At 45.6% G+C, this 22115-nt stretch overlaps 2 protein-coding genes across 2 annotated transcripts in view; both read left to right on the top strand.

The window, feature by feature from the left end:
* Positions 1–11999, top strand: part of LOC309381543 (uncharacterized protein) — a gene marked incomplete at both ends in the record, with an annotated part of 91087 nt that extends 79088 nt beyond the window's left edge. The window contains 3 exons of the mRNA XM_081932677.1: positions 7509–7635; positions 8453–9485; positions 11906–11999. Of these exons, the coding sequence (XP_081788803.1) occupies positions 7509–7635; positions 8453–9485; positions 11906–11999 (1254 nt within the window). The remainder of the gene's footprint in view (positions 1–7508; positions 7636–8452; positions 9486–11905) is intronic.
* Positions 4063–5172, top strand: LOC309384224 (zinc finger protein 24-like; the record flags this gene model as incomplete). Its single annotated transcript, XM_081937465.1, has 2 exons — positions 4063–4485; positions 5033–5172. 2 exons carry the CDS (start codon positions 4063–4065, stop codon positions 5138–5140), a joined length of 531 nt encoding a protein of 176 aa, XP_081793591.1. The 3' UTR covers positions 5141–5172.
* Positions 12000–22115: the final 10116 nt, after the last annotated feature.

Here is a 22115-nt window from a genome sequence, read left to right as displayed (position 1 = left end):
GCTATTGCAAGTTCGAATGGTGACTAAATGAACTATTGTAAGCCGAGGAATACCTGTGCAGCAACTTTTGTGCTGTCTTCCCGGAATGCAAGGTGAAACAGCTGTTAAAATGGCTGCAGAAAAGACATTCTGTGCTTGGGTGCTAATTCCCCTAAATTCGGAGATCACCAAAGCAATGTTTGAACTTTTCTGACTTTCTGTCTTCAAGTCATTGTGGAGTCCATATGACGGCCTGGACTGTACCTTGCAGTTTTCTTGGCAAGATTTTGGAAGTGGTTTGCCATTGCCTGCTTCCTAGAACTGGGTATGACTGACTCAAGGCCACTATGCTTAAGACAGGACTAGAACTCCCGGTCTCCTGATTTCTGGCCCAGTATCTTTACCATACAGCTGCTCCACTCCAAGATTGCCTTAGCTAACCAGCACTCCAAGATCCATGCCACCCTGTGCTCGGTTGCCCCATCTGCTGTCATATTGTTGCTCCTGATTCTGTTGAAATGTGCCTACCCTGCCAAATGGGAAATATTGGGACTGGCTTTGTGTGTGGAAATGAAAGCTTTTAACAGGGTAAACTAAAGTATGCTGAAATACCCCTTTGGGTCATGCTCCTGGGCTAGACGAGACTGGTTTTCCACTTAAAACGGGCTAGAGCAGTGTTTCTTAACCTTGGCAAATTTTAGAGGTGTTGGACTTCAACTGCCGTGCTGGCTGAGCTGAAGTCCACACCTCTTAAAAGTTGCTAAAGTTGAGAAACGCTAGGCTAGAGTGTACCAAATGCCCCTTTGCATCATGTTCCTGGATATGTAGGGCTGGCTTTGTGCTGCAAAAAAAAGAAGCTGAAATCTGCCTTTCAGACTTTTTTTCCCTGCTGCCAAGCCAGCCCAACCCTTGCCCAGGATTCTTCGCAAAGGGGTGATGCTGGAAGCACTTTCACCCAGTGAGAAGGCATTGGGGGGGGTTCCCTCAGCTTCAGCACACTGAGACAACAGCTCTTTCCCACTGGGCAAAACCACATCCTTTGATCACGAGATACACGTGCCTTCCGTTCCCCATCACACTTACAGCACCGTTTGGAGAATTACAAGTGCACCCAGTTTTGCGATGCTTTGGAAAGCCTCTGAATCTTTCCAAAGGCTTTCCACACGGGAATGGGATGTATTTCTTGGAGAGTGGCTGGTGCAATTTGGAGAAGGCTGTGAGCAGCATTTGGAAAGAGTCTTGACACAACCAGCAGCTGCCTCCTAGAAAGCTGGACGTGCCTGATCAAGAGTAGGAGGAATATGGTAAAGGTCAGTTGAACATAGCAGAACTTGTGGAGCAGGAGGTAGCTGGGGCTTTGTGCTGTGGCATTCGGGTGCCTGGCTGGATTCCTTAGTAGCGGTGCTGACTCCACTAGCACTGAAGTAGAGGCCCGGGGGGGGGGGGGGGCTGTGTGGCAGCCAGTTCAGACTGCCTAAGGGCCAGGCCTCTAATTCAGCCCCAGCGTTGCTGCCACCACCACCGAGAACTGCCGCTGAGCAGGTTACCCAAAAGGGCAGAGATGAAGAGGTGGAATTGAAGCCCTCTTGCAGTCATAAATTTTTCGGTTTTCCAGTGTATATAAAAGTGACAGTGTACTGTAGGTCTATTAAATGTGCAATAGCAGTGTATAAAACAACAATGGAGCATACCTTAATTTGAAAAATACTTTTATTGGTAGTGGGCAAATACTCTCAGGAGAATGGCACCAATGAACTTGCTCAACTAAGCACATTAAAATGAACTATGCCTGTAAGTGCTCCCTTTCTAAGAAAACAAGAAGCCAAAGGAGGGATCCAAAGTACTAGAACAGGGGTGTCCAAACTTGGGAACTTTAAGACTTGTGGACTTCAACTCCCAGAATTCCCCAGCCAGCATGGCTGGCTGGGGAATTCTGGGAGTTGAAGTCCACAAGTCTTAAAGTTCCCAAGTTTGGACACCCCTGTACTAGAATTAAACATGGAAGATCGTGGATAGACTGGCCCACCAAATGGGTCCTTATAACATCAGGTGAGACTCAAATGGGATTGGGTACTTTCTGGCACCTGGCCAACCTTATCTAGATAAGCAAGGTCTGAAATGGTTAGAAATGGGACAGTAGACCACCAGGAATTCTAATACAAGTGTCCTAGTGAGGACAGAATTTATAAAGTGTTTCACTCTGAGGATTTGTGCCAATTCTCATGAAAGTTTTATACAGACAGCAACTATGTAAAGATTATGTAAACTCTGGAAAGAACTATAAACAGTATTTTATTTGCAACCAAACAACTGACATAGAGGCGAGAAACTGTACAGATACTCTTTCCTTTCAAAAGTAGGCACATTTACTCAGTAAGTCTCTGTGTCCAATCTGGCAATCCTAGACTCCTGCTCAAAGAATGGGTAGAGGTTGTGGCTTGGAGGATCTTTGCACAGCTTCATGTTGTGCACCAATTGTTCCTGCTCATGGACATACATGCCCTTACTTTCTGATTGGGCTACTGGAATGCATTCTACATTTTACCTTGAAGATGGGCAGCCAATATATTTTATAAATAAATAAATAAATAAATAAAAAGGGCTGCCCTTTTAAGAGCAGCTGAAATTTCTGTTGAGACAAAAGGTGACATTGTGAGCAGTCGCATTAGAGGTGGTATTCAGCAGGTTCTGACCAGTTCTGGAGAACAGGTAGTGGAAACTTTGGGTAGAGAACCGGTAAATACAACTTCTGACTGCCCCTGCCCCAGGGGTGGGTTCCTGCCAGTTCTAACCTCTTCTATAGAAGAGGTTCCACAAATCTACAGTGCCGTTTAGAACCGGTTCCAGCTCCCTCCCTCCCCCTGCCCATCTGCACATCATCAAGATGAAGAACGAGAGGAGGAATTCTGGGAGTTGAAGTCCACAAGTCTTAAAGCTGCCAAGTTTGAACACCCCTAAAACTTGTTAAAATTCTTTGAACAAAGGTGGAGAGGGCTTTTGGAAAAATTGAGTAGGATGCTGTGTCAAAAAGGGGAAGGGGAAATGAACTTGGGTAAGGGGATAAAAGCTGATGAATGCTTTGTTCGGTGTCCACTTTCCGTGCACTCGCGTTTGCAAATACGCGAATAAACTTCTTTGCTGCTTCCAAGTTGTTGTCTCGGCTAGTTCCATATGCGAATGTGCGCTGTTTATAACACTGGTGTCCAGGAAGGGAATAGCCGGGAGAGGAGCCTTCTGACACAAGGCGAGCCACAGATCCAGCCACTCCTGCGAACTTCAAAGGCGCGAAAGAGGGCAAGACTTTCCCTCGTTTGTAGCCCCAAATCCAACTCCCCCCCCCCACTTAATTCCCCGATTTAAATCCTTTCTAGCCTCTAGGCACTCACGAAGCTTTTTTTTATTTAGGGAAACGTGCTAGTAGGGCAGCGTTTCTCAACGTTGGCAACGTGAAGATGCCTGGACTTCAACTCCCAGAATTCCCCAGCCAGCGAATATTAATAAAATTAATTAGCGAATGCTGGCTGGGGAATTCTGGGAGTTGAAGTCCGGACATCTTCAAGTTGCCAAGGTTGAGAAACACTGTAGTAGGGGAAGACTGTAGTAGGGGAAGATGCTACCAGACGCCTTCCGATGTCTAGCTCCCCCAATCCGTCCGTCCTGAGCCAGACTCGGAGTTGAAGAAAGTCCCCAACTTTCAACGGAGGCTCCCCGATTTTCCTGCAAGGCGCAGGACCGTCTCCCCATTCCCTACGCATCTTCAGCAGCTTGCGCAGCGCGGTTTTCAGCTGCAGCTCCGGCTACAAAAGAGTTGCCGCCTAGCTCCCTCTGCAGGCCGAAAATGGAAGGTCCGGTCTAGCAAGCCGGTTTCTATCGTCTGGGACTCGTAGATGAGGTGCCGGGGACTCAGGAGCGCGCGGGAAATTGTGGCGGGAGCGGTTGGCAGTTGCTCTCCTCAGGCGCCGAAGCCTCAATTAAACCGAGCCCCGTTTCTCCCCCTCCTGGAAACCGGGAGATTAGGGGACGTGGTAGTGGTTGGAGGGCAGCTCTTGGACTTGTTTTGTCTATCGTCGAGCAGAAAACCCGATGGAGACGCAGAAGTCTCCGGGTATGAGAGCAGCCGGAGTCCCTGCCGTCCTTCATGAGGGGAACGGAGGAGGCTCCGGGGAAAGAAGTCGCCCGAAAGGCCTCCCCGAGGACTCCCTCAGCCCAGAGATCCACCGCCGGCGCTTCCGCGGTCTCGATCACTGGGGCCAAGAGGCCGAGGGGCCCCGGGAACTTTGCAGCCGCCTGCATCGGCTGTGCCGTCAGTGGCTGCGGCCGGAAAATAGCAGCAAAAGGGAGATGCTGGACTTGGTGGTGCTGGAGCAGCTGCTGGTCCTGCTGCCCGCGGAGATGGCCAGCTGGGTGAGGGAGTGCGGAGCCGAGAGCTGTTCCCAGGCGGTGGCCCTGGCCGAAGGCTTCCTGCTCAGCCAAGCCCAGAGGGAAGAGCCGGGAAAGGGGCAGCAGGTGAGGAAGGGGTGTGTGTGTGTGTCTCATCCTAGGAACTCCTGGGGGGTGGATAGAGATGTGAGAAAGAGACTTAACCCGTCAGAAATTGGACAGAGTCATTAAGTGAAGCAACAAACGGTTTATTGTGAAATATATTCTTGCAAGAGAGGGTGGCTAGCAATGTAGGCACCCCCTAAAATAGATTTCAGCAGCATTTTATTCCCTCAGCCCAAAATGCATTTCTTAGTACTGGTCCCTAAAAATATATGATACCTGCAAAAACAACATTTAGCGGGAGAGGGGGCGGTCTATAAGTGTGAATAATAAAATAAATAATAAATAAATTGCTTTTCTTACAGGAGAAATTTGGGGATCCATCTATGTCTGCAAGGTCACAGAGATTAAGAACCTGTCTCCTAATTTTGGAGAACAGATTTCTTCTGGAGATAAATGCTTCTCTTTCTTCTTGGAGAGAATTCCCTGGGAGGAAAGATAAATTCAAGCCTGTTTCAACTTCCCAAGCCTCTCCTTGTCCAACTTCTCTCTCTTTCTCCTTATAATATAGATCTCAGTCCTTCAAAGGGGAGAACTGACCAAACCTTTGCAGAATGGTAGAGTCCAGCAGTTGTTTTTGAAGAAGAAGACACACCAGAGTCTTTTTAAAGGGTGCTAGAAACAGCTTCTCCTATTTAGGCAATAATTACCTCAAATCTTCCACTTTTTGGTTCTAAGTAGAGCAACCCTTGCAGATAGGATAGTCCTGTACCAAAAAAATGTGAACAATAGAAGAAGCTAAGTTTCTGCAGTGACAATCAAGAAAGGACACTTTGTATATCATTGCAGTGATCACTAGGTTTCCTGCCTAGTAAATTGAAGATTAGGTACACATCATCATTAGTATTTGAAGAAGAAAGATAAAAGGAGTAATGCAATTACAGGCCACCAGTTGCTTTGAAATGGTTTGCTCAGCTATTAAATTTATATTTCTCCGTCTCCTTATCCTCCCTGATGTTAACCATTTGTGACCCTTTACATTTACATTTTGATCTTATGTTACTTAATTTCTAGCCAAATAAGAATAAGCATTTGTATTATGTGAATTGCCTACAGTACAGAGCAACCTTTATATAAGCCCTATATAATACACAATAATGAGAGAAAGCAAATTACTGTATTTTTTGGAGTGTAAGACGCATTCCCCCCCAAAAAAAGTGGGTGAAAATTTGGGTGCGTCTCATATACCAAATGTAGTCCCTCCCACCCTCCAGCCCCCAACCTTTGGCCTCTGCCTCCCAGCAATTTGCCTCCTTGCAGCAAAAGCAGCTTGTTTCAGTTTCAATTTCAGCACAGCCTGATTAGCACAAGCAGCTAATTGTAGGTTGCATCAACCTCCCGACCATCAGCTGTTTCAGGCTGCAGGGGTTGCCATTGCCTATTGCTGCCTCCGTGCGCCCCATTTTCAGGGGAAAATGGGGCATGCGGAGGGCACGTGGAAGCGGCAATAGGCAATGGCAACCCCTGCAGTCTGAAACAGCTGATCATCAGGAGGCAGATCCTACTGACAATCAGCTGCTTATGCTAATCACGCTGTGCTGAAATTGAAACTGAAATATGCTGTTTGCTGCAAAGAGGCAAATTGCTGGGAGGCAAAGGCAGATTTTTTTTCTTGTTTTCCTCCCCAAAAGCTAGGTGTGTCTTACACTTCAGAGCATCTTACACTCTGAAAAATAGGGTAATACACCCTTATATTTTATGAACATAACACAGCTTGCTATCATAAATCTCACCTGTTCATCATTTACCCCAAAATATCAGTCAGTACACAGCAGAGTCTTTGAATTCTCTTACTTTTAAAGTTTTGGGAAGCATAGGTAGAGAAGTAAAAAGAAAGGCAACTGAACTACGGTAACATGGTTATGGTCTTTTCAAAGTGGAGCATAAACCAGACTGTTCTGACAGGTGCAAGAGTCATCAGCAAAGCTTCAGGGAAGAGGAGATCAATCCAGTCCTTCTCAGAAGCTGCTTTTCAGGAGAATCCAAATTGAGCCACCTTGCCAAGTAAGTGTACATTTCTTCTGAGAGCAGTAGAGTTCCATCTCCATTCATTCATGAGCTGCTTTTAACACCAAATGCTAAGTCTGTGCATTTGAACATGGTGTCCTTCCAAAAGGTCTTGTTGGGACATACATTCAGCTTTCAAGATGGTTCTGGAGATGCAAATGAGATGCTGACAATGTTGTATTACAAAATGTAATTTATTTGTTGAAATACTTTAATGTTCTACATTTTTAAAATATTATTTAATACTTTTCAGAAAAGTGCTGAAAAATAGAAATGAAACCAGAAAATTGAAACAACAGAAATAAGATTTAAAATATGAGGGACAAACCTCTAAACACTAAGTGGGTGCAACAATAATGTATGTTAAAAAAATTTGAGGACTGCCGAAAATGAAAGCTGTGATTTCTAATAATAGGAATAGGATAAAAAATCAAGATAAAAATCGTATAGGAATTCTATGAGAAAGATTGGTAGTTTCTAAATGTGATATACAGTATAAATAAAATGAATAAAAATGCTTTATGTATGCCTGCATATCCACTTAAAATGTATTATAGGAAGGGCAAAGTCCTAAATCAATACTAAGTTGCTGCAACAATAAGTGTTGGTCCAGGCTCATTGCCAACATTTGAAATAGCTTAGGAAAGAATTTCCCGGTGGATGTGTCCTGTTTGCTCAGAAACTTGGTTACCAAAGCAGATGAGCCTAGGGAATTCTGCTCCCTGAAACATCCTTCTTAGGTTATACTGGCCCAGTAGGAAGCCCTTCAGTGGTGGCTGTGTTATCATTCTACAATCTGGATGCACTTAAGGTATGATTTCTGCAGCTACAACTTCCCAGCCCCAAGGATTCTGTAGACATGCAGACATAAATCTGCCTGCCAGAAACTGTTGATCTGTCCATCACAAACCTGTTTTCTGTGTCAGAAAGAAGACTTAGAAGACTTTGCCTTCTGAATAAAATTTTCTTTCTCTTTCTAGGGATCTGGTCCCTTTGAGGAGGTGGCTGTGGACTTCACAGAAGAGGAGTGGATGCTGCTGGATTCTGGCCAGAAGGCTTTGTGCTGGGAAGTCATCCGTGAGGTTTCCATGGATATGGCTGCTCTGGGTAAGTCTAGGCTTTGCTCTGGATTTTCATCAGCATAGCCCCTCTTCCCAAAGCTGCTCATTATGGCTTTGGGAAATGCCCTAACCCCCCATGGAACTGCCTGGGTAGATTGACTGATGAACCGCAAAGCCTTAATCTGGTCCACACCTAATAATAAATTCTCCCTTCATTGATAAAACAGGAATCCAAAGGAGGGATTTAGAGTACTAGAATTCAATATGGAAAGTTCTGGATTTATAGAGCCATTAAATAAGTCTTGTAACACATCAGGTAAAACTAAAAATGGGATTAGATAATTTGGCACCTGGCACCCTGGTTTGAGATGTGGTAGGAGGCTACCAGGACTTCCAAGACTGAGTAGTATTCTCTGAAGGAAAGGGAATGAAGCTGGAAAACATGAGTCCATCTTTGGTTCGCTATTCTATTCTGTTCTTTTCCTAACGCATTCCTCCCCTGAATACAGTTATTTGCTCTGGATTTTCTTAATTTTTTTTCAGTGGGAGGTAAACAGGGAAGAAGTTTGCACCTAGTTGCATCTCTATAAGGCAGTGGCAGAAATACTCACTGTTGATTTGGGAAATGTCTAAAAGCTTCATGGAAGTGGTTGGGCAGATTGACCAATCAACACCAAAGCTTTAATATATTTCTTGGCTGAAAAATTATTTGTATGCCATCAGAATCTCCTAAATAACAGTTAGAAGTCATCATATCCTAGCTGGATGTGGGTGTGCCAAATCTGGAATGTAGATTGGCATTCACTTATATGTCCTTCACCGTTCTGTATGCTAACCAAATATTTATTTTCTTTTTTTCCAAGCTGATGATGGGCTGGAGAAAGAGAATGACAAGAAGACTAGGTTGAAACCACTCGAAACAGGAAAATATGAAGTAGAAGTGATGTTTGGGCATCAGGGCGACACAAAAAGGCAAGAGAGAATCCATTCAGTAGGAGGGGAGAAGTCATCCACATCTCTTCCTGTTGAAATCACTAGCTTTCTGTACCAGTACGACTCGGAAAGAAAGAAAAAGGAAAAATGTGGAAAAAAAGAGAAAAATCAATTTGATTTACATGAATATGGCAAAAGCCAGACTAAACAAAAACTCTATAGGTCTAGACAGTATGGAAAATACGTCAAAAATTATTCTGCCCTTACGTTACCTAAGAAAGAATATAAGAAACATGAACCACACAACGCTGTAAAATCTGGCAGGGATTCCAGTCAGAGCAGAGAGATGAAACTGTGCTTGAAGTGTGGAAAGAGTTTTGGTAGCAAGAGTAAACTTAATCTCCACCAGAGAATCCACACTGGGGAGAAGCCACATAAATGTCTGGAATGTGGAAAGAGCTTTACTCGGAAAGAATATCTGAAATGTCATAAGAGGATCCATGCAGGGGATAAACCGTACAGATGCTTGGAGTGTGGAAAGAGCTTTACTCAGAAAGGAAATCTTAATTCTCATGAAAGGATCCACACAGGGAATAAACTGTTTAAATGCATGGAATGTGGAAAGAGCTTTGTTAAAAGCAGAAACCTTAATTGTCACCAAAAGATGCATACAAAAGAGAGACCATATAAATGCATGGAGTGTGGGAGGACCTTTTTTGGTGACAAAGAGCTTACTCGTCATCAAATGATCCACTCAGGGAATAAACCACATAAATGCTTGGAGTGTGGAAAGAGCTTTACTCAGAAAGGAGATTTTAACTCGCATAGAAGGGCCCACACAGGAGAGAGACCATATAAATGCAAGGAGTGTGGAAAGAGTTTTGTTGACAGCAGAAACTTTACTTTTCATCAAAGGATCCACACAGGGAAGAGACCACACAAATGCCTTGAATGTGGAAAGAGGTTTTTTAGCAAAGCATGCCTTACTCAACACCAAATGATACATACTGGGGAGAAGCCACATAAATGTCTGGAGTGTGGAAAGAGCTTTACTCAGAAAGGAAATCTTAATGTTCATAAAAGGTTACACACTGGGGAGAAACCATATAAATGCTTGAAGTGTGGAAAGAGCTTTACTCAAAAAGAAAGTCTTAATACTCACGATAGGAGCCACACTGGAGAGAGACCATATAAATGCCTGGAATGTGGAAAGAGCTTTTTTCGGAAGGGACATCTTAATTCTCATAAAGGGATCCACACTAGGGAAAAAACATATAAATGTATGGAATGTGGAAAGAGCTCCACTTGGAAAGCATAACTTACTTCTCATGAAGGGATCCATACAGGGAAGAGACCCTAGGAATACATGGAATGTGAAAAGTTCTTAATTCTCATAAAAATCCTCATTGGGGAGATAACATAAATGTTTGGAATGTGAAAACAATTGTAATGACTACAATAATTTTATTTGTCATAGAGCAGGCATGTCCAAAGTGCGGCCCAGGGGCCAAATGCGGCCCTTTTTCAAATTGCAAGCAGCCCGCAGCCTCTTCTTCCCACCGGAGTTATTTGTTTAGTCTTTCATAAAATACCGTATTTTTTGAAGTATAAAGATGCATCTTTTTCCCCTCAAAAAAGAGGCTAAAAATCTGGGTGCATCTTATACACTGAATACAGCATTTTTTGCCTCCCAAAACTCTGCCCCCTTCACCAGTGACGTGCGGTGAGGGTTATAGCTGGGGAGGCTGGTGACGTCATCAGGAAGGCGGGGAATGGGACCACGTGTGCAGGAGGCTGAGGCAGCGAGGGCGGGCGGAAAAGCAACGAAAGGGGCAGCGAGGGCGGGCGGTGGCTGCAGGCGGCAAGGCTTGAGCGGGGTGAAAGCGCAGCCCCTTTCGTTGCTTTCCCATTCAAGCGGCTGTGCCTTTGTCCTCCGGCAGCGCCGACATTTCTGCCTCCGCCCTCCGCAGCTCCCGGGTGCGCCCGGACAGAGGTAGCCAGAATGGCGCCGAGGCAGTCCGGCGGGCGAGCGACCGAGGATCAGGCTGCCTCGCTCGCTCTTTCATCCGGCCGGCCAGATGTAGCCACAGCGATGCCGAGGCGGTCTGGGCGGACGAAAGAGCGAGCAAGGCAGCCTGATCCTCGGTTGCTCGCCCGCCGGACTGCCTCGGTGCCATTCTGGCTACCTCCGTCTGCGGAGGGCGGAGGCAGAAATGTTGTCGGCGCTCCCGATGACGAAGGAACGAAAGCGACTGGTCGCTTTCGTGCCTTCGTCATCCGGAAGCGCCGACATTTCTGCCTCCGCAGCTCCCGGGCGCGGCCGGACGGATGTATATAATATAATATTGCTGGTTTTGTTGTATTCGGGTCTTTTCCCGTGTAAGGTTGAGATTATAATATATATATATAGTATATAATATTATATACTATTATTTCATGAAGAGAGGTGAGGCCCTGCCTCCCCTTACCGCACGTCCCTGCCCTTCATCAAAATGGCTGTGCATAGCCTTTAGGAGGTTTTCAGAGTGATCCTGGGGGCTGTGGAGGGCATAAATGAGCAAAAAGCGGGCCATTTTTTGCTCAACTTTGCCCCCCATAGCCCCCAGGGGTTTGCCCCCTCTTAAAGGCTATTCATGCCCTTTTTAAAAAAGGCCCATTTTCGTGAAAAATGGGCCATTTTTGGGAGAGTGCAAAAACTTTTTTTTTAATTTGCCTCTTCAAAATCTTGGTGCGTCTTATACTCCGAAAAATACGGTAGTTAATTCGCATTTAATGTTAAGGGTTCAAAGAATATCAGGCTGAATGATCGGCCCCACACATTTTCACCTCACCAAATCTGGCCCTCCTTGCAAAAAGTTTGGACACCCCTGTCATAGAGGGATCCACACAAGAAAATTAAAAATGCCTGAAAATGTCTAGCTTCACTGAATACTGTGCTTACTTCTCATAAAATAGGCAAATACGGAAAAACCAAATGAAACCATAGATTGAACTTTCTTCAAAACAGTCAAATTATTCATTATCCAAGGATCCAGACTTAAGAGGAAGTTTATTCATGCATGGAACATGTCAAGATCTTTGGTTTGAGCTAGATTTTTATTTACCATCCAGGTAGACCTCCCCTCCAAACTATGGCATATTTAGAAGGAGGGGAAGAAACCCCTGCCCTGAGTTGGAAGCACCCTTCTTTCCAGCAACCCTTCCTCCCAGCCATCCAGAATGAAAGATGAGCCTGAAAAAGTGTCAGTGACAAGCAGGGTTTTTTTTTTCTTTTTGGGAAAAGATGAAGAGGAAGAATGGGGAAAACTGGACTCAATGAAGGACAATGGAATGATGGAGTGAAGCAGCAGTCAGCAGTTTTATGTATTACATTTGTTTGCTAGGGATGTAGAGGCCAAAATCACTGAGATCTACTCGGAGATAGTTGAAGAAAACTACCTGTCTCAGGGACTGCTAGAATTTAGTGACGGCTTCTGAAAGGGGATGCCATTGCCTCCTTCAAGAGAGAGATAGCTGCCCTTGGACCAAAGAACCTTTACTGTTGCCCTACCTTTACTTGCTGTCAACTCTGCAGATGCTTTCCCCAGCAAGGAAGGGAAGGAGTGCAAATTATTCATAGCAGAACCAGTGATGCAAAGACCCCCATCCATTTCTTCAGGATACATGTGGCCCAATTTATCCCAGTTCACCAGAAAAGGCAAAATCTCTCTCATCCTATCTTGACTTCCCCAGTTCCCTTCAACTACCTTTGAATAGATCTGAGTGATTTTGTCATCCAGATCCCTAGCAAATTCTTCACAAAGTCCCACCCACAGACGTTCCTGGTGTGGGTCATTTTCAAAGATCTGCAGCCTGTGGATGCGATAAGACCAGAGGGACACTGAGGCTTTGGCATTGCTATCAATACAGTGCAGTCCCAAATAAGGGCCCTTTCCTGTTTTATGTCAGTGGCACTCCAGGCATCTCAATTCCCTTCAGCTGCCAGGGCCCAGTGGATCACAAAGCAGCAGAGCCCATTAGGGTAATTTTGACCAGGACCATCAGCATAGCCCCTCTTCCCAAAGCTGCTCATTATGGCTTTGGGAAATGCCCTAACCCCCCATGGAACTGCCTGGGTAGATTGACTGATGAACAGCAAAGCCTTAATCTGGTCCACACCTAATAATAAATTCTCCCTTCGTTGATAAAACAGGAATCCAAAGGAGGGATTTAGAGTACTAGAATTCAATATGGAAAGTTCTGGATTTATAGAGCCATTAAATAAGTCTCTGTAACACATCAGGTAAAACTAAAAATGGGATTAGATAATTTGGCACCTGGCACCCTGGTTTGAGATGTGGTAGGAGGCTACCAGGACTTCCAAGACTGAGTAGTATTCTCTGAAGGAAAGGGAATGAAGCTGGAAAACATGAGTCCATCTTTGGTTCGCTATTCTATTCTGTTCTTTTCCTAACGCATTCCTCCCCTGAATACAGTTATTTTGTTGTCTCTGACTATCTTGTCTTTGTTAACACTTGGACTTCAGTAAGGTGTTTGATAAGGTAGACCATAACCTACTACTAGATAAAGTAGAAGAAAGTGGGTTAGACAGCATCACCACCAGATGGATTTGTAACTGGCTGTCCAACCGCACTCAACATGTAGTCCTCAATGGAACTGCATCTAAATGGAAGGTACTCCCCCAAGGCTCTGTTTTAGGCCCAGTTCTCTTCAACATCTTCATAAATGATTTGGATGAGGGAATAAATGGGGAACTCATCAAATTTGCAGATGACACCAAGCTGGCAGGAATAGCCAACACTCCAGAAGATAGGCTTAAGATACAGAAGGATCTTGACAAACTTGAACATTGGGCACTAATAAAATGAAATTCAATGGTGAAAAGAGTAAGGTTCTACATTTAGGCAAGAAAAACGAAATGTGTAGGTATAATATAGGTGGTACCTTGCTCAATAGTAGTAACTGTGAGGGGGGATCTTGGAGTCCTAGTGGACAACCATTTAAATATGAGCCAGCAGTGTGCAGCAGCTGCCAAAAAAGCCAACACAGTTCTAGGCTGCATAAACAGGGATAGAATCAAGATCATGTGAAGTGTTAATACCACTTGATAATGTCTTGGTAAGGCCACACTTGGAATACTGCATTCAGTTTTGATCGTCATGATGTCGAAAAGATGTGGAGACTCTAGAAAGAGTGCAGAGAAGAGCAACAAAGATGATTAGGGGACTGGAGGCTAAAACATATGAAGAACGGTTGCAGGAACTGGGTATGTCTAGTTTAATAGAAGGACTAGGGGAGACATGATAGCAGTGTTCCAATATCTCAGGGGTTGCCACAAAGAGGAGGAGGTCAACTTATTTCCTAAAGCACCAGAAGGCAGGACAAGAAGCAATGAATGGAAACTAATCAAGGAGAGAAGCAACTTAGAAGTGAGGAGAAATTTCCTGACAGAACAATTAATCAGTGGAACAGCTTGCCTCCAGAAGTTGTGAATGCCCCAACACTGGAAGTCTTTAAGAAGATGTTGGATAGCCATTTGTCTGAAACGGTATAAGGTTTCCTGCTTAGGCAGGGGGTTGGACTAGAAGACCTCCAAGGTCCCTTCCAACTCTGCTATTGTATTGTATAACACTGCAGCTAACTTTTTTTTTGCTTTGCTGAATAACTTATTTGTGTGTTCATTGCCTCAACCTCTCCTCATTCTTGGCCAGAGAAATGCAAGTCTCGATTGGAAAGGTAAAAAAAAAGTATAGCATACACAGCAGTGGCACTACTACTATTAGAGAGCAACCATCCCAGTCTTTTGAAGGGCTCAAGTGGGAAATTTTGTTGCCCATTGCCACTTAACCTATCTTTCACACATCCCCTTGCATCCTCCCCACCTATATGGCACTTGCACCACTCCTCAACCCTTTCTCACACACCTATAAATACATTCTCCAAACAAAAAGCTAAATGCCTAGCTGACTACCCACTCATTCTGAGTTGAGAGCTCCCTCAGGGAGGTCTCTTGGGCTGCATCTTCCCCCAGAGTCCCCCCTGGGACCTGCTTAAAAGGCAACAAGGCCTTCAGCTACTCCTGTGTGTGGAAACCACTCAGTTTTTTCTGCTCAAGGATAAGACAAAAAAAAAAATCCCAAGATAATCGGAGTTGCCTCCCACCACCACTTCCCCCATTTCCTGATTTCCAGGAGGGGAGAAATGGGGCTCAGCTTCTGTACCTAAGAACACTTACAGTTGCTCCTGCCACAATTTTCTATGCAATCCTAGTTCCTCAAATCTCACTTGGGAGTCCAAACGATAGATATCAGCTTGCTAGAGAGGATTTGGGAGGAGAGAAAGAAAGAGCACCTTCCTCCACTTTGGTGCTCTTCTTCCCAGGGCAAGGGTGGGAGTTGCCCTTGAAAGGCACTAGGGAGAATGAGCTCGAGGGGCAAATTTTGCCAGCCCATCCAGAGTCCCCCACTGCTGTAATCCATTCCCCAAGCCTCGCAGACGTTCTGCTGTGATCCATTCCCAAATGAAGCCTCAAGCACGCTTCTTCTTCTCTGAGCAATTCACAACCTGCATCGTCTTAAATAGGTGCCCGGAGGCTCCGCCCGGGGCTACGTTTCTGACGTTCTCGCAGAGGGGGAGTTGTGGGATGAGTAACAGAAGCAGAGGCTGAGTCGTGGGAGAATTCCCCAAAAGAAGGCTCGCGCACGAGACGCGTTCTGCTGTAATCCATTACCCATAAGAAGCCTCGCAGACATTCTGCTGTAATCCATTGCCCAAAAGAAGGCTCGCCCAGGAGTTCTGCTGTAATCCACCACCCAAAAGAAGCCTGCGTACGAGACGCGTTCTGCTGTGATCCATTCCCAAAAGAAACATCGCAGACATTTTTTTTAAAGCAGTGCAAGGAGAAAAGCGGAAGTGGTCCAGAACCCCCCCCCCACTGCCTCTACTACTACTGTGCCCGGCTACAGATTACTCACTCCTCACACACCTCCGCTTCTGCTTTCTCCTCACACAACTCCACTTCGGTTACCGCTACTCCTCCAACTCCGCCACGGGCCTTGTGTGTGTGTGTGTGTGTGTGTGTGGTTGGGGGGACAAGGATGACAACGGGAGTCTTTGGTTGCTGAAGGCTCTCCCTCTATGTATCACACTCTGTCTGTCTATATGTCTCTCTCTGTCTCTCTGTCTCTGTCTCTTTCTCTGTCTGTTTCTCTCTCTCTCTCTCTCCCTCACTCACTCCTCACTCCCCCACATCTCTCTCTTTATGGGAAACTGGGCTGTTAAGCAGTGCATGGAGAGAAGCGGAAGCGGTCCAGAATCTCTACTGCCTCTACTACTGACCGGCTACAGCTACTCACTCCTCCCACAACTCCGCCTCAAATTCTGCTACTCCTCCCACAACTCTGCCTCAGCTCCCACTACTCCAACTTCACCCGGATCTTTTTTGTGTGTGTGGTGGGGGACAAAGAAATCAATGGAAGTCTTGGGGAGCCAGAGTCTCTCTGTCTCTCTCTCTCTATGTCTGTCTGTGAGGAGCGGTGCTGTTAAGCGGTGCGGTGCGTGGAGAGAAGCTGAAGCGGTCCAGAATCTCCACTGCCTCTACTAGTGACCTGCTAGAGCTACTCACTCCTCCCACGACTCCCGCTACTGCTCCCACAACTCTGCCCCGGCCCTTTTTCACTTTTAAAATAGTTTTCATTTTTTAAAAAAACAAACAAACACAAACAAACAAAACATAAAACATAAAACCATATTCCAGCTACATACAGTGTGTCGGTTGGTTACAAAAAATTTTTTTTCTGCATCCAATTTATATAAAATCTCAGATGACACGTTATTATCATTATAAATCATTTATTTGACTATATGTATATGTATAGGTTATTATTGTTGCAATTATTAATCTCAGCCTGGTGCCTTGTGGAGACATACTTCGGTTTTCATATACAAAAGACTGACACATAGACTTCAAAGAAATACATTTCTCTCTGGCTGTCCAAGGACGGACAGATAACATTCCTTTCCTGGCCGTAGTGAAGGGGAGGCGTTCATCTCTATCTCTGGCTGTGTAACTAATTTTTATAATAACGTGTAGAGTGTTGCTATGTATGAAATCATAATTTTTCCTCTTGCTATTCCTTTGTTTGCCTTCTGTAACCACCCACTTTTGTAACCAATAAAAGGGACGTGTAAGTTTAGATTGGCGCGCTTCCATCCCGAGAACACTGTGTGCGTACTCATCATTCGGCTGGTTTCATGGAAGGCCCTCCAGTGACCCTTACAATTATCATTATAAATCCTTTATTTCACTATATCTGTTATTACACGTTCTGCTGCGATCCATTCCACAAAAGAAGGCTCGCACACGAGACGTCATTCCCCGAAAGAAGGCTCGCAGAAAAGACGCAATCTGCTGTGATCCATTACCCCCCCAAAAAAGCCTCGCACAGGAGTCGCGTGCTGCTATAATCCATTCCCCAAGGAAGCCTCGCAGACGTTCTGCTGTAATCCATTCCCCAAAGAAGCCTTGCAGACGTTTTGCTGTGATCCATTCCCCAAAGAAGCCTTGCAGACGTTTTGCTGTGATCCATTCCCCAAAGAAGCCTCATAGACGTTCTGCTGTAATCCATTCCAAAAACAAGCCTCGCAGACGTTCTGGTGTAATCCATTCCCCAAAGAAGCCTCGCAGACGTTTTGCTGTGATCCATTCCCAAACGAAGCCTCAAGCACGCTTCTTCTTCTCTGAGCAATTCACAACCTGCATCGTCTTAAATAGGTGCCCGGAGGCTCCGCCCGGGGCTACGTTTCTGACGTTCTCGCCGCCTTCTTCTGTCTAATATCTCCCCCTAGCGTCCTGCGATGAAGGCTGCTCCGATTGCACCCCTTGGATCAGGGCTGCTGGCAGAGGATCAGCAAAAAAAAAAGTTTAAAAAAAGGAGAGATTTTTTTTCTACCTTTGACCATCCAAGAAGGAGCAGTTAAGGAAAACGGGGAAGAGGAAAGACAAATTAAAAGAAGGAAAGATAGGAAGAGAGCAAAGATGGGGTCTTCCCCCCCAGCCCTAATTCTTTTTCCTGCCCGTGAGAAATCTGAGAGTTGGAGTCCATAGGTGGTAAAGGGGACGGTAGGTACTCGATCTTGACTTTTAAAAACGTTCCGTTTCTCCGTTTCTACCCTTCCCGCGTCAGATGACGAAGTGCAAAAAATGGCAGATCAGGAAGTGCAAAATGGAAAGCCCCAGAAGAGAACTGCATCTGCGCGCTGAGGTTTCCCGTGGGCGGCGGAGCCTTTTCTTCTCCCCCTTTTGCTCGAGGTTTGTGGTGAATTGCCAGCCCGTCCACGGGAGCCGTCAAGCAATGCGAGGAGAGAAGCCGAAGCGGTCCACAATCCACTTTGCCTCTCCTTGGACTGAAGTTAGGAGGCTGACTCGTACAACCAGCGGCGACCATTATTTGGAGGAATGAAAAAGTGTAACCACGTTTTTTAAAAAAGCCTTTTTTCTTTTGGGGAATCGATCACAGCAGAACTCCTGGGCGAGGCTTCTTTTGAGGAAGGGATCGCAGCAGAACGTGTAATATTAGATATATAGTCAAATAAAAGATTAATAATGATAATAATGTATACATATATATTACATTGATTATATGAGATCTTATATATAAATTGTAAGTGAGGAATATGGAGAGGATGCACAAGAAACTTTTTGTAACCAACCGACACAGTATTTGTAACTGGAAGATGGTTTTTATGTTTTGTTTTGTTTTGCGTTTGTTTGTTTGTTTAAAAAACTATTTTTAAAAGCCAAAAAAAAAAAAAAGGGCCTGGGCGGAGTTCTGGGAGGATAGCAGAAGCCGAGGTGGAGTTTTGGGAGCAGTAGCGGGGGGGGGGGGGCGGCGAGGCGGAGTCGTGGCAGGAGTGAGTAGGTGTAGTGTCGCCGGGCACCGTAGTAGAGGCAGTGGAGATTCTGGACCGCCTCCGCTGCTCTCTTAACAGCACAGCTCCTCACAGAAAGAGAGGGGGGGGGAGGGGAGAGAGGGGGGGGAGGGAGGGAAAGGCAGAGAGACAGAGAGAGACCGAAACAGGCCTCTACCTCTGTGCCCGGCTACAGCTACTCACTCCTCTACCAACTCTGCCTCAGCTCACGCTGCTACTACTACTACTACTACTACTACTACTACTACTACTACTACTACTCCAACACTGCTCTGGGCCATTTTTGTGTGTGTAGTGGGGGACAAGGAAGTCAAAGGGAGTCTTGGGGGTGCCAAAGACTCACTCACTCTCTGTGTGTGTGTGTGTGTGTGTGTGTGTGTGTGAGGACCTGTGCTGTTAAGGATGTTCGAGGAGAGAAGTGGAAGCAGTCCAGAATCCCCCACTACTTGTACTAATACTCCTGCTCCGCTACAGCTCCCACAACTCTGTCTCGGCTCTCTCTCTCACTCCTCCTCCTCCTCCTCCTACTACTACAACTCCAGCCAGGGCCTTTTTTTTGTGTGTGTGTGTGTGGTGTGAGACAAGGAAGTTAACGGGAGTCTTTGGGGTGCCAAAGACTCTGACTCTCTCTCTAACCAACTTACTCCCCCCCCTTCCCCCCCTCACTGTATCTCTCTGTGAGGAGCTGTGATTTTTTTTTTAAGCAGTGCAAGGAGAAAAGCGGAAGTGGTCCAGAACCCCCCCCCCCCCCTGCCTCTACTACTGTACTGTGCCCGGCTACAGATTACTCACTCCTCACACACCTCTGCTTCTGCTTCTCCTCACACAACTCCACTTCGGTTACCGCTACTCCTCCAACTCCGCCACGGGCCTTTTGTGTGTGTGTGTGTGTGTGTGTGTGTGTGTGTGTGGTTGGGGGGACAAGGATGGCAACTTTGGTTGCTGAAGGCTCTCCCTCTGTGTATCACACTCTGTCTGTCTATATGTCTCTCTCTGTGTCTCTGTCTCTTTCTCTCTCTCTCTCTCTCTCTCCCTCCCTCCCTCCCTCCCTCCCTCCCTCTCTCTCTCTCTCTCTCTCTCTCTTTTTGTGTGGTGGGGGACAAAGAAATCCATGGAAGTCTAGGGGAGCCAGAGTCTTTCTCTCTCTATGTCTGTCTGTGAGGAGCTGTTTATTTATTTATTTATTTCTTGGATTTCTAGACCGCCCCCTCTCCCAAAAAGGGACTCGGGGCGGTGTACAGTCAATGCAGATAAAAATACAATCATAAAACAATTAAATACATTTGGATGGAGGAGATAGGCTGTACAAGAAATAAATATATTCTAAAACCCTAAAAACATCCCCAATTAAAAACCCAAACCCAATTAAAATAAATCCCCGGGAGGTAAAACTAAGAAAGTGCCAGGCCAGCTGATTGAAATAGGTGAGTCTTTAACTTTTGACGGAAGAAACGGAGGTCGCCGACACACTGTTTGTAATTGGAAGATGGTTTTTTATGTTTTATGTTCTTTTATGTTTGTTTGTTTGCGTTTGTTTTTTTGTTTGCTTAAAAAACTATTTTTAAAAGCCAAAAAAAAAATGGCCTGGGCGGAGTTCTGGGAGGATAGCAGAAGCCGAGGTGGAGTTTTGGGAGCAGTAGCCGGAGCCGAGGCGGAGTCGTGGGAGGAGTGAGTAGCTGTAGCTTCCCAGTAATAGAGGCAGTGGAGATTCTGGAGCGCTTCCGCTGCTTTCCAGGCACCGCTTAACAGCACAGCTCCTCACAGAGAGAGAGAGGGGTGGGAGGGAGAGAGAGAGATAGAGAGAAAGAGAGAGGGAGGGAGGGAGGGAGGGAGGGAAAAAATAGGCAGAGAAACAGAGACAGAGAGAGACCGAAAGAGGCCTCTACCTTCCTTTGTGCACTGCTACAGCTACTCACTCCTCTAACAACTCTGCCTCAGCTCACGCTGCTACTACTACTACTACTACTACTACTACTACTCCAACTCCGCTCTGGGCCATTTGTGTGTGTGTGTGTGTGTTTAGTGGGGGACAAGGAAGACAAAGGGAGTCTTGGGGGGGGTGCCAAAGACTCACTCACTCTGTGTGTGTGTGTGTGTGTCTGTCTGATTGTGTGTGTGTATGTGTGCGTGTGTGTATGTGTGTGTGTTTGTGTGAGGAATTGTGCTGTTAAGGGGGTGCGAGGAGAGAAACGGAAGCAGTCCAGAATCCCCCCCCACTGCTTCTAGTAATACTCCTGATCTGCTACAGCTACTCAATCCTACCTCGGTTCTCACTCCTACTCCTCCTACAACTCCAGCCAGGACCTTTTTTTTGTGTGTGTGTGTGAGAGAGAGAGAGAGAGTGTGTGTGTGTGTGGTGGGAGACAAGGAAGTCAACAGGGAGAGTCTTTGGGGTGCCAAAGATTCTGACTCTATCTCTCTAACCAAATTCCTCCCCCCCCCCTTCCCCCTAACTGTCTCTCTGTGAGGAGCTGTGACTTTTTTTTTTTTAACAGTGCAGGGAGAGAAGCGGAAGTGATCCAGAATCCCCCACTGCCTCTACTGCTGTGCCTGGCTACAGATTACTCACTCCTCCTCCTCCCACACCTCCGCTTCTGCTTCTCCTCCCACAACTCCACTTAGCTTTACCACTACTACTACTACTACTCCAACTCCACCACGGGCCATTTGTTTGTGTGTGTGTGTGTGTGTGTGTGTGTGTGTGTCATGGTGGGGGGACAAGAAAGTCAAAGGGAGTCTTGTGGGTGCTGAAGACTCTGTCTGTCTATCTGTATGTCTGTCTCTGAGGAGCTGTGCTGTTAAGTGTTGCAATTATTAATCAGCCTGGTGCCTTGTGGACACATACTTCGGTTTGTACAGAAGACTGACACATACAGACTTCAAAGAAACACATTTCTCTCTGGCTGTCCAAGGACGGACAGATAACATTCCTTTCCTGGCCGTAGTGAAGGGGAGGCGTTCATCTCTATCTCTGGCTGTGTAACTAATTTTTATAATAACGTGTAGAGTGTTGCTATGTATGAAATCATAATTTTTCCTCTTGCTATTCCTTTGTTTGCCTTCTGTAACCACCCACTTTTGTAACCAATAAAAGGGACGCGTAGGCATAGATTTACGCGCTTCCATCCTGAGAACACGGTGCGTGTACTCATGATTCGGCTGGTTTCATGGAAGGCCCTCCAGTGACCCTTACAACTGGTGACCCATACGTCCCTTGAACTTCCTTTGCTCACTGCCTGGAAGGCTGTGTACACACGATCTGAAGCAAGATGACGAGATCCCCTCGTGAGTATTGGAAGAAAAGCTAACCATGCAGCAGGTTTTGCCTGAAGGAACTTGGTGAGCTAATCAAGGTTTAAATTATTATTTTAATATTTTAAATTTATTTTAATTTAATTATTATTTTTTAAAAAGAATAATGGAAAGATTTTACAAAAACCAAGTAAATTTGATTTGGCATGTTTACAATGTCCGGCTTATCTGGAAAAGGCTCTATAAAAATGTCTATGTGAAAGATTGGGAATTTATTTCCACAAGACACAAAGAGCCCCTGCAAAAGTGTTATCTATCAAGTAAAAATTCTTTCTCCAAAATTATCTTCAATTGGTCTTTTAACTCCTCATGGAGATGTTAATTTTTCAGCTCCTCCACGGTTAGAGGAAC

Source organism: Natrix helvetica (assembly GCF_964273705.1).
Source record: "Natrix helvetica genome assembly, chromosome: 1".
Classification (NCBI taxonomy): Eukaryota; Metazoa; Chordata; class Lepidosauria; order Squamata; family Natricidae; genus Natrix; species Natrix helvetica.
Note: the sequence above shows the minus strand (reverse complement) of the source record. Positions and strands in the feature narration are given on the sequence as shown.